Here is a 9,853-nt window from a genome sequence, read left to right on the forward strand (position 1 = left end):
TGTTTGCCTCAAGGTCAACTGAGTTATTTCTTAGCTAAGGACTGATTCCTTCGACTCTCTCATGCCAACATGTTGACATCGCATCCTGTGGTCAACTAGACCACTCGAACCTGCAAGTACGTGTACGTGGATTTTTCTTTTTTCCCGGTTACATAAGAGACTCGTAAATTTAATATGATGAAATATAAATAAAAAATTTCAGTTGATTTGTCTGCAGTCAATGAAAATCAATGCGAGGATTTGTTCATCTCGTCATGGGCTTTAGCTCTGGAATATGGATTGAGGACATTGTTCAAAGGCCGAGCCTATGCCTTAGAAGGCTTTTCAAAAAGGCCCAAAGAAGGTCCACATAATGCCCATGTGCTCTGGGTTGATATGTTGGGCCTCAATAACTCAAATTCTCTTCCCATCTCATTGCTTCCCAACAAGCTAAGCATGTTGGGCCTTTTTCTTCTTTGTTTTTTTTTTTTTGGTTTCAATGACACACAATAACCCGCACTTTTTCAAAATGCACTATGGTGTTCGGAAATCTAATGGACTCCAACTGATCCACACTTTATCCCTATCAACGAGCATATAATAATTTAGATCCACTGAGAAAGCAATATATAAGTGCTGGAGCTCAAAAGCGAGGTGTGCTTCACATTCGGAAGACCGTGGCAACTATAGCTTATAAGACATGATAATGCACATATTTTTGGTTTGACAACAAAAATTCTTTCAATCCTCTCTTGAGTTTTACGAAGGGTGCTAGATATGGTATTACTAAGTTGTCGACTGTTGCTGCTGTACTTGCAGAGTTCAGGGGTTTGAATAGATAGTGCAAGGACCAAAGAAGGCAAAAAATAAGAGATTTACTGCTGTGCACCAATCTTACTGACGGTGCATATGAAGTGAATTGGATTGTGAATAGGAAGGGTGTGTATATTGTATCAAGCACCTGGGAAGCTTTAAGAAAGAGCAGCTCAATGTGAGGTGGTACAAGTTGGTTTGATTCCATCCATGTTTTTTTTAGACACTGTTTTTATTGGTAGGTTAGCAATTCAAACTAAGCTATCTACTCTTGAGAAAGTTGCCCACATACATTGATGTTGATACAACCTTTATTTTCTTTCATGAAGAAACTGAGACAAGAGAGCATATATTCTTTTCTTGCCCAATCACTGAGGATGTTTGGAGGAAGATGTTGCATATGAAAGGTCATGGCAGAGATGTAGGTGGTCGGAATCAAAAGTTTTCTTGGGCAATCAATACTCTTAAAGGAAAATCTATTTAGGTTACTACTTTGAAAATTGCCTCGCATGCTTATTTGTACTTTAATTGGAGATCTCAGAACCAGGCTCTACGTGGAGGAGACCCCATGGCTGTTGAAGGCATATGGCAAGCCATAAAGAATGATGTTTGGGTCGGTTCTTGGGGTTTAGGAATGTTCAAGAAAGAGTTAAGACTCTACTCTAGAAGCAGCTCATGACAAATTGGAGTGTTGAATTTTGATGCTTATTAGCCTATTTGGTTTTCATTCCAGGCCTGTGTGCCTATTGCTTTGAGTCTCTGTACTCAATTTTTAGGCCTTGATAATTGTTTCTCTTGTACTTGTATTTTCGATCATTAATGAAGAGAGCACGGCTGAATTTGATCGATAAAATGGCTTTACGGCTATGATTTTGATTCAAGGGATATTGTTGTTAACTTCTAAATGCTTGATTTTTTTATACAGATATCTCTGTAATGCGTTCAATATTCAGAAAGTGTATTATAAGAAATCAATTATAAGGATGACCAACGACAAACGACATAGTATAGAGGCAGCAAGAGAATATAGACATAAGAAATGAGTTAAACAAGGGTCACATCTTTGTCACTTCATCAACAACTCTAGGATTTGATATGATCATGGAGAGTGGACCAAAGTCTACACTTGCCTATCGCTTTTTGACCTAATGAAGGGAGATTCTTGCACGAGGCTTGTGACCACAATGGGACTGCTCGCACTGTATCTGCCACTATCCTCCACCCAAATCAAAGACCCATGAACCACTTCTTCTGCCGACAACCTTGGACCCTCTAACGTTAGCTTGTACCGCAACTTCTCATTCTTTTGCTTAAACATTAGCCTGTCTGGCTCCACTCGGACCCTTATCCCTTCCAAGCCAATCACCTTGGCTGCATAGGCTGATCTGTCATTCCCCACATTCGTCACCGTCCTCCAAAATTCCTTCACGAAGTTGCCACCTGAATGCGATCCTTCCCTGTCCGTGAATGCGATGAACGATGGGTAGTTCAGGTCCAAGGATCGTTTTATGCAGTGAGAGACCGACCTCGTGATGGCTAGCAGCTGCTTCGGTCTGTAGTTCATCCCACAAAGGAAGGATATGTATCCCTGTGGGTTCTCGTCGTATATAAGACCGGGGTCGAGCGCCCTGCTGAGATTGATGTGGCCCGATCCGATATCGAGAGGGCTCGCAGGGAGGTTGTAGTTTGCGATATCTTTGATGGGTGTCCGTGTGTTGTCGAGTAAGTAGGCCGTGGTCATGAGGGCTGACCGGATTGCCGCAGGGCTCCAGTCCGGGTGCACGGACTTTACCAGGGCTGCTGCACCAGCCACATGGGGAGCGGCCATCGAGGTGCCTGTGACAAGGTTGAAAGTGCTATATAAACTACCCGACTTTACCTCTCCTACGGGAGTCTGCGGTGCCCATGATGCCAAAACTTGTGTGCCGGGGGCGATAAGGTCGGGTTTTAGGATATTCGGGCAGCTCACGAACGGGCCTCGGGAGCTATATATCTCCACTCTTGGAGCTGGCCTCGTTCCGATCCTTGTCTTCTGAAACACTAGCCTTCCTTTAGGAATACTACTTCGTTGGATGTAGTCCATTAGGATTTGTCCATCCCGGAGCCCTACAAAAGCAGCCGGAAATGAGCTCCGGGTGTAAAATTCTGATACCGATACCTCGGTGATGAAAACAGCTGCGGTAACTCTTGCGGTCATGGCCTTCTCGACTTGTGCGTTGATCCCTAGCTTGTCTTTGCAAACTATCATCTTGCCTCGAACGCTCTCTAACTTAGGCACATCATCACACGCTCCCATAAACACGATGTCCAGTGGACCCAGGAAAGGTTTTCCCGGATACAACGATGGGAAGGTGATGGTGGCTCCACTCCCTAAGGTTAACATTCCGTAAAATTCTCGGTCGATAGTGCCAGCCCCTACTGTCATAATCCATGGAGCGCCATTCATTAAGGACCAATGCAGCGGTCCATCATTACCAGCCGATGCCGCCACGAAGAGCCCCTTCTCCATGGCAGCAAATGTGGCTACTGCAATTGGGTCATCTCCCAGGAAAGAGCCTCCCGAACTAAACCCCAATGACAGGGACAGCACATCGACACCGTCCTCAATCGCCCGGTCTATCGCAGCAATCACGTCGGAAGAGTAAACCCCGTGAGTCCAGACGGCCTTGTACATGGCTATTCGAGCATGTGGGGCCACCCCTTTGGCCGTGCCACTGGCGTAACCAAAATAAGACACGCCTTTGACAAAGTTCCCGGCGGCAGTGGACGAGGTATGTGTGCCGTGTCCCGCCGTGTCAAGGCCAGAGCTCATCGAGAGGGTCCCATTGGGTCGGTTAGCTAATAGACCCTTGTTAAAAAACCGAGCCCCGATGAGCTTCCGGTTGCAAGAGGAAGGTTTGAATCCCATACCGGACTCACACGCCCCTCTCCATCTTAGCGGGATCGAACCTATTCCTTCATCATGGAAGCTCAGACTATCGGGCCATACTCCCGTGTCCACGAACCCGATAATGACATCTTCGCCATACCTGGAAGCAGGCCATGCCCCCAAGGCCGGTCCAAGGCCCAGGAACTCAGGAGTGTGGGTGGTATGGAGCTCCAGGGGGCGATCGACCGTGCAAGAAACGAATCCCAGGGATTCCTTGAGCGCATCGAGCTCGGCCGGGGAAAGGGTTGCACTGAAGCCATGGAGGGAACTTGAGTAGGTATAGATGAGCTTGTGGGAGGGAATTTCTCCTCTGTTTTCTGAGACAGAGGAGAGAGTGTTCAAGTACCAGTTATGGTGATCAGAGAACACCTTGGGCATCGACTGAACATTCATGTGAATGATGTAGGAAGTCCGAGGTTGTCGTCCTGTAGAAGAAGCAAATGTCGGCGAGATTATAACAAGGCAGAGCGTGCAGAGAGAGACAGCAAACATGGATGAAGCATCCATTGAGGACGGCTTGAGCAAATCTTTGCTGCAATTCAAAAGTCAGGCCTCAAATATATGTCAGTAAAGCATCACACTTTAGCTCCATCCTGCTTTTTACTTAAAACGAAAAGGACAGTGCTGGCATAGTGGCAAACACCTCAATACCTCAATGCCTTTTCTCTTACTTTGCATTGGTCCATCATTAGGAATATAATACATTTGAAGCATTAACTTAGCCCACTATTTACTTTCTTTTTCAAGTGTTTCCATCGAATTATTAGAGAAAATCTTCGGATTAAGTCGATTTGCTCCTCCTAATCAGACATATTCAGATATGACATGGCCAGTCTAATCCGTTTGAATCGATGTCATGTCCTCGTTCTTAGTAAGAATCTCTCATTTGATATTAGACGGAAGAGTTGCCGTCCTTCCTACGGTTTAGACTCAACAACGTTTGGAGCCTATTTCATGGATTTTCACACGTCTTCTGCTTAGAGCTGTCCCCTTCTATCGCCAATCGCATAAGACAAAGGTTTGGAGCTCCAACTCGTTCCATGATTAGGAAGTGAATTTCGAGAACAATATAGCCAGCTATGTTTTGTCAGATTCCATACGGGGATGATTTCCTTAAATCATACGTGGGTTCCTTCATCGATAAGGAAGTAGCCAATTTGAAGATAGACCATATGTAGATTCGCTTCAATTATGACAAAGCGTCCTTGCTGGTTTATATATGTATATCCTCTCGAAAGTTATAGCAATGATAATCCATCATGTTAGCAGCTTTAACTCGAACTCCAATTTTCAATTTCCTATCCTAAACTGGAATTAGAATTTTTCCACTCCATGGAAAGCTAGGATTGAAAGCATGCCAAATGTAAAGGCTAAAGGAGCCATGCCTTTTGGCTCAAGATGGGATAGCTTCGCCATGATTAACTTGGCCTTGCATTAACATCACTTTCGCGAGCTGATTGAGGCGCTTGAGAACCAGATAGTGATGTAATAATTGGTTCCCTAGCTGATTGTCAACACCGATGATCGTATCATGTACCGAAGCTCAACTCATCATAAGCTTCATACGCATCCCATGGCCTCCATTCTTTTTTCTTTTTTTTTGGGCCCAGATGTATGCATGTCCATCACTGCTTAGCCGAATCACACCGGAGGATCACAAATGTTGCATAACAAGAATTGCTTCGGCTTAGATATTAAAATATATGGATTTCACTGTGACTTGACTTAGCAAAAACATATCAAGTGGTATATTTGTAGCTGAAATTACCAAAGCAGGAAACCTCATAAACAAGTATCGTTCAGCTCGGTTTGTTAGTGAACACAGTTCATGTCATCGAACAATGTTATGTATAACATCAGATCAGATGAGAGATGTATTAGACAAAGAAATTACAACACCTCTCAAAAACAACTTATTCCTGAGCCCAACATAGCATATATAAAGCCTGTTGTGGCCATTTTCTAATCCTGACTTCACCAGACTCAAAATCAGCATCCATATGTTCTCCATGACTCCATTGTCCCCGAATGTCTTGCTAAAACCATCAGCCTGAGGAACAGCATATGCAACATACGGCATAATCAGCAAATACAGGTAGAAACTATGAACCACAAATCTTAAACTTCAAGATGAAGAATTGGGCAGTCACCTTGAGATTGGTCTTGCCCTGATATTTTTAGGTTAGTAGATGGTTGTGAACCAAAGGGAAGTGAAGCAGCTGCTCTTGCTCCCACTTCGTAATCTTTTCGACAAGTTAACGAGACAGGCAGATCAGATATACAGCTCAAGAGTAATTTAACTACCTGACTAATAATAGGAAGCTGACTAATAATAAGAAGCCCCACGTACCAGTTTTGGGTAAAGAATATGTATATCTTGACGGCCCACCTAACAGACACGTGTCCGGGTGATTGACATTTGACTGTCGATGTCTCAGCATATTTTCTCTGCCAATTTCCTGAAGATCACATACATATTTGCATCATTCACCTCACCAATGAGAAGCAAATCTGCCCTACGTGATTAGAGCGCCGTCTCAAAATGACCCCTGTAATCTATCTCAATTTTCCTCTCAAAGTAAGGACAAACCCTCTCAATTCTTCCCCAGAAGTTATCAACACTGTAATATTTTTGCATGGAGTTTGGTGATCAGCCGCATAATTGCGTTGAGATGAAAGGGCAGATTCAGTAATTCATGCACATGATTGAAAATAAGAGGCTCAGTTGGTGGTGAAAATCATGCTTGAACTTACCTCAGAAGCTGAGTTCAACTGATAGGGACCTGGGTGGATCGGCAGGGACGATTCTAATCCAAATGTAGGACCACTATCAAACATATTTGTCAAAGGTGGCTCAATTGATGTGTGTTGATCAGGCGGACCAAAAGTTGTTTGCTGCGTGGGCGTTTCTTGATTGATAGGATTGGTATGCAAATTTTCATTCTCTTCACCAAACAGCGCTCTCATTTGTGGGATTTGGATGGGCTGTAAAACCCCAGGCACGCACATCGGGTGCAATGTCAACCCATTTCTCATCGATAACATCTACAAATACAAATTAAAAAAGAGAAACAATAAGTTAGCTGAACGCACATATTGGGTGGAATGCAGTGATATTACTAATTAACAGCCCAGGAACTAGATGGGTACATGAATTTCACTTGATCCTTTTGAGCTCAAGCTAAACTTCCAGTCTATTAACCCGAGCTCAACCTCTCATACCTCAGGTCGGACGTTCACAAGCTTAAGCAAACTTCTATTGCAATGCTATTTCTCAAATTATCTACATCATACTTACAAATATAGCTGCATTTTGTCAAGTTATTGTAAATATGAGCTGTGCTTGAGTTCAACTTCAGACGAGCCAGATGAACTTCAGGCTTTAATTTAGTCTGAGTTCGACCTATTTTGGATGGTCTAGGAAATCAGGATGAACCAAGAAGATCTTGAGTCCAAAAGTTATAGATGGTCAAGCTCAAACTGAACTAAGTTGAGCTTGGGCCCAAATAACCAGCTTGGCTCAACATGATTGCACACTATGATCACATCAAAGAAAGCTAATGTTTAACGTCCCAGATTTAAATAGATATGCATTGCATTTCTTAACAAAAAGGTGTCAGCTTCTGGTTATGCAGACAGAAATCATACTTGAAGAATATTTCCAAACACATAATTACATAAAGTTACCCACTCTATTATGAAAATCACATGATAAGCTCTGCAATGATGTTCACCATGAAAATTATACCAAAAAGTTTACAACATTTGAAATCATGAAACTATTGCAAGCTAAGAGAACAAAATTCTCACGTCTTCAGGAAGAAAAAAATTGCTCTTCAGAAACTACAGTGGAAAGTTCACCAATTAGCCCTTCTTAAGACAAATATTACGTTCATCAAAATGATATAAAGGTGGGCAATGCTTCAAAATATCAAATGAAGAAAGTAAAGGAGAGATCCTTGGAGAAAATAGGACTTTTTGACGGCGGAAATCAAAGTAAACATCCAACCAATTCCATGATACAAAAATTCTAAAATAAACTGAAGAGATTGTCCACTAGCGGGACGAGAAAAATCCTGACAAAGTTGGAATGCCTAGAATAGAGCATGAACCTGAACTTGGAGTTGAAGCTGCTTGAGGTACTCAATAGCTTCATCTAGCATGGAAGCCTTATCAGTCTGTCATTCAGAAAGAGCAAATTATACTATAACAATAATAGCTTAAGAAATCTGGAAAACATGCTTGCTGCAAAATGACATCAGCAGGGGAAAGCTTTCTTACCTTGTTAGAGTTTGGAATTAGACTTTGCAATGCTTTCATTTTCTCATTAATCCTGCTCCTTCTCCTCTGCCAGCCACAGCCATCAAAGACAAACAGCAACACATTGAGTTTAGCTTCAAAACCAGACCGATACATGCAATAAATTGGACAAAAAAGATAGAGATCAGAGAGAGACAGAGAGAAGGGCTAAGCAGACAGAAATCGACCTTTTCCGACAAGTTATGAACCTCAGCAGTTCTGCTTCTCTTGGACGAGCTTCGCGAAGGATTCAGCTTTGGCGGAATATCCTCCAGCAATGCCTCCAGACCCTCCTACAAAAATATATCATGAAACTAATTCAGTAAAAATGATGAACTCCAGGCAAGAAACAACAAACATGCACTTGAAAACCGAGCCATGAAGTTCTCCTTTCAAGGAAAGCAGGAAACTGTATCAAAAGAAGCCTCTGGGCCATCTTCTTAAGTTGAAATCATAACTGGCTTAACGTCATTTGCTCACTTTAGCAGACCAGTCAAATCATGAAAATCCAAGGACTAAGGTCCCCAAGATCTTCGTATTGTACTTTCTGCCGCATTTCCCTGCCAACGGCCAACAAAGCAGAGCTCCCCCAGTCCGGTCCAAAGATTGGAACTTTATGTTCTCATCTCCCCAGTTGAATAATCCAACAACATGGAGATTTATATAGAGGACTTATAATTACAAACGGTGGCTGTATTAGAAGATTCCCAACAGAATCCTCGATAATTATTACTAATCCGACAGCAAAGCGAGATGTTAGGGGGGATAATCTAGTCATTTTGCGAGACATCAGACACCCATTTGGATCAAATTAAGAAATTTAATTATGGTTTTTTAATCCTGCTCATATCTTTAAAGTTGAAGTTTTTACTTCATACCTCGCTTTCACAATCGTACTCATCCGTCTCGTTCTCGCTGGCCCCCACTGAGGATGACGGCGCGTGGGGGCCACTAGCAGAGGGGAGGTACACGCCACCTCCGCCGGCGGAGGAGTCCGCGGCATGGATCGCGTCCCCGGCGGGTGGAAGGCCAGGTGGGGGCCGGTGGATGTCAGAAGATAGGAAAAGAGAGTGGAGCTGCTGATGATGTGGGTCCCTCTGAGCATGCGAAGAAGAGGAAGAGGAGGAAGAGGAGCGGAGGAGGAAGTAGTGGAGGAAGTGAGAGATGTCGTCGGGTGAGGGAGTGGGAGCGGCGTTGGCGTTGGCGTTGGCGGTGGCGTTGGCGGTGGAGGAACAGCTGGCCTTCTCCTCCATACTCTCTTCCCCCATTCCTCTCTCTCTCTCCCTCGGGAGAGAGAATATCAGTTTTCTGGTTCAAAGTTAATGGGGGCTCAGCTCAGCTCAGCTCAGCTCAGCTCATGGGTTTTGTTGTAGCAGTTTTGCTGGTTTGGTTTCCTTTCTCAATATATATTTTGTTAAAATTTTCTTTTTTGATAAATCAATGTTCACGATCGGGTTAATCGCTAAATCTCTTAAACCATCTGACTAATATACGGTGGTCTCGGTATGGCTCCTGATGCATAGATGTTCTTGACAAGATTTGTCACGCCATTAACTTGATGATTATCTCGAAACATGCCACGGTTGTCGCGCGCTCCTAGTCAAACCGCCTCAGAGCTCTTAAGTTACGTCATTATTACTTTATACGTCTTTAAGTGGTGGTGCTCGGCGCCCGCGGGATCTCCGTGCTCGGTGCTTCACTTGTGACGTTATTCCGTTTGCAAAACTATAGGATTCGATATAATCGATTGGTCAATACTCATTATTCATTTCTTCGATGAGATATTTACGTGATGTTTGGTAACGGAGTGTACTTTAACTCTATTACCATTTC

At 43.4% G+C, this 9,853-nt stretch overlaps 2 protein-coding genes across 2 annotated transcripts; both read right to left on the reverse strand.

Moving 5' to 3' along the window:
* Positions 1-1,753: 1,753 nt before the first annotated feature.
* LOC116209496 (subtilisin-like protease SBT1.9) lies at positions 1,754-4,457 on the reverse strand. Its single transcript, XM_031543149.1, has one exon. It carries the CDS (start codon positions 4,226-4,228, stop codon positions 1,913-1,915), a length of 2,316 nt encoding a protein of 771 aa, XP_031399009.1. The 5' UTR covers positions 4,229-4,457; the 3' UTR covers positions 1,754-1,912.
* Positions 4,458-5,441: 984 nt separating this feature from the next.
* LOC116209688 (transcription factor SPATULA) lies at positions 5,442-9,385 on the reverse strand. Its single transcript, XM_031543420.1, has 8 exons — positions 8,899-9,385; positions 8,209-8,313; positions 8,003-8,068; positions 7,834-7,899; positions 6,476-6,766; positions 6,072-6,180; positions 5,872-5,964; positions 5,442-5,771 (listed from the first exon to the last, which is right to left on the reverse strand). Exons 1-8 carry the CDS (start codon positions 9,286-9,288, stop codon positions 5,767-5,769), a joined length of 1,125 nt encoding a protein of 374 aa, XP_031399280.1. The 5' UTR covers positions 9,289-9,385; the 3' UTR covers positions 5,442-5,766.
* Between the last annotated feature and the right edge of the window lie 468 nt (positions 9,386-9,853).

This window comes from Punica granatum, chromosome 5, assembly GCF_007655135.1.
Source record: "Punica granatum isolate Tunisia-2019 chromosome 5, ASM765513v2, whole genome shotgun sequence".
Classification (NCBI taxonomy): domain Eukaryota; kingdom Viridiplantae; phylum Streptophyta; class Magnoliopsida; order Myrtales; family Lythraceae; genus Punica; species Punica granatum.

What these genes read in the sequence shown, in the direction of transcription:
- LOC116209496 (XM_031543149.1), bottom strand. Translation starts at nt 4,228, where the DNA reads ATGGATGCTTCATCCATGTTTGCTGTCTCTCTCTGCACGCTCTGCCTT.
- LOC116209688 (XM_031543420.1), bottom strand. Translation starts at nt 9,288, where the DNA reads ATGGGGGAAGAGAGTATGGAGGAGAAGGCCAGCTGTTCCTCCACCGCC. An exon ending in TTCATAACTTGTCGGAAAAG is followed by an intron (nt 8,069 to 8,208) that starts GTCGATTTCTGT and finishes TGTGGCTGGCAG; the next exon opens with AGGAGAAGGAGCAGGATTAA. An exon ending in AGTTGAACTCAGCTTCTGAG is followed by an intron (nt 6,181 to 6,475) that starts GTAAGTTCAAGC and finishes TGTGATCTTCAG; the next exon opens with GAAATTGGCAGAGAAAATAT.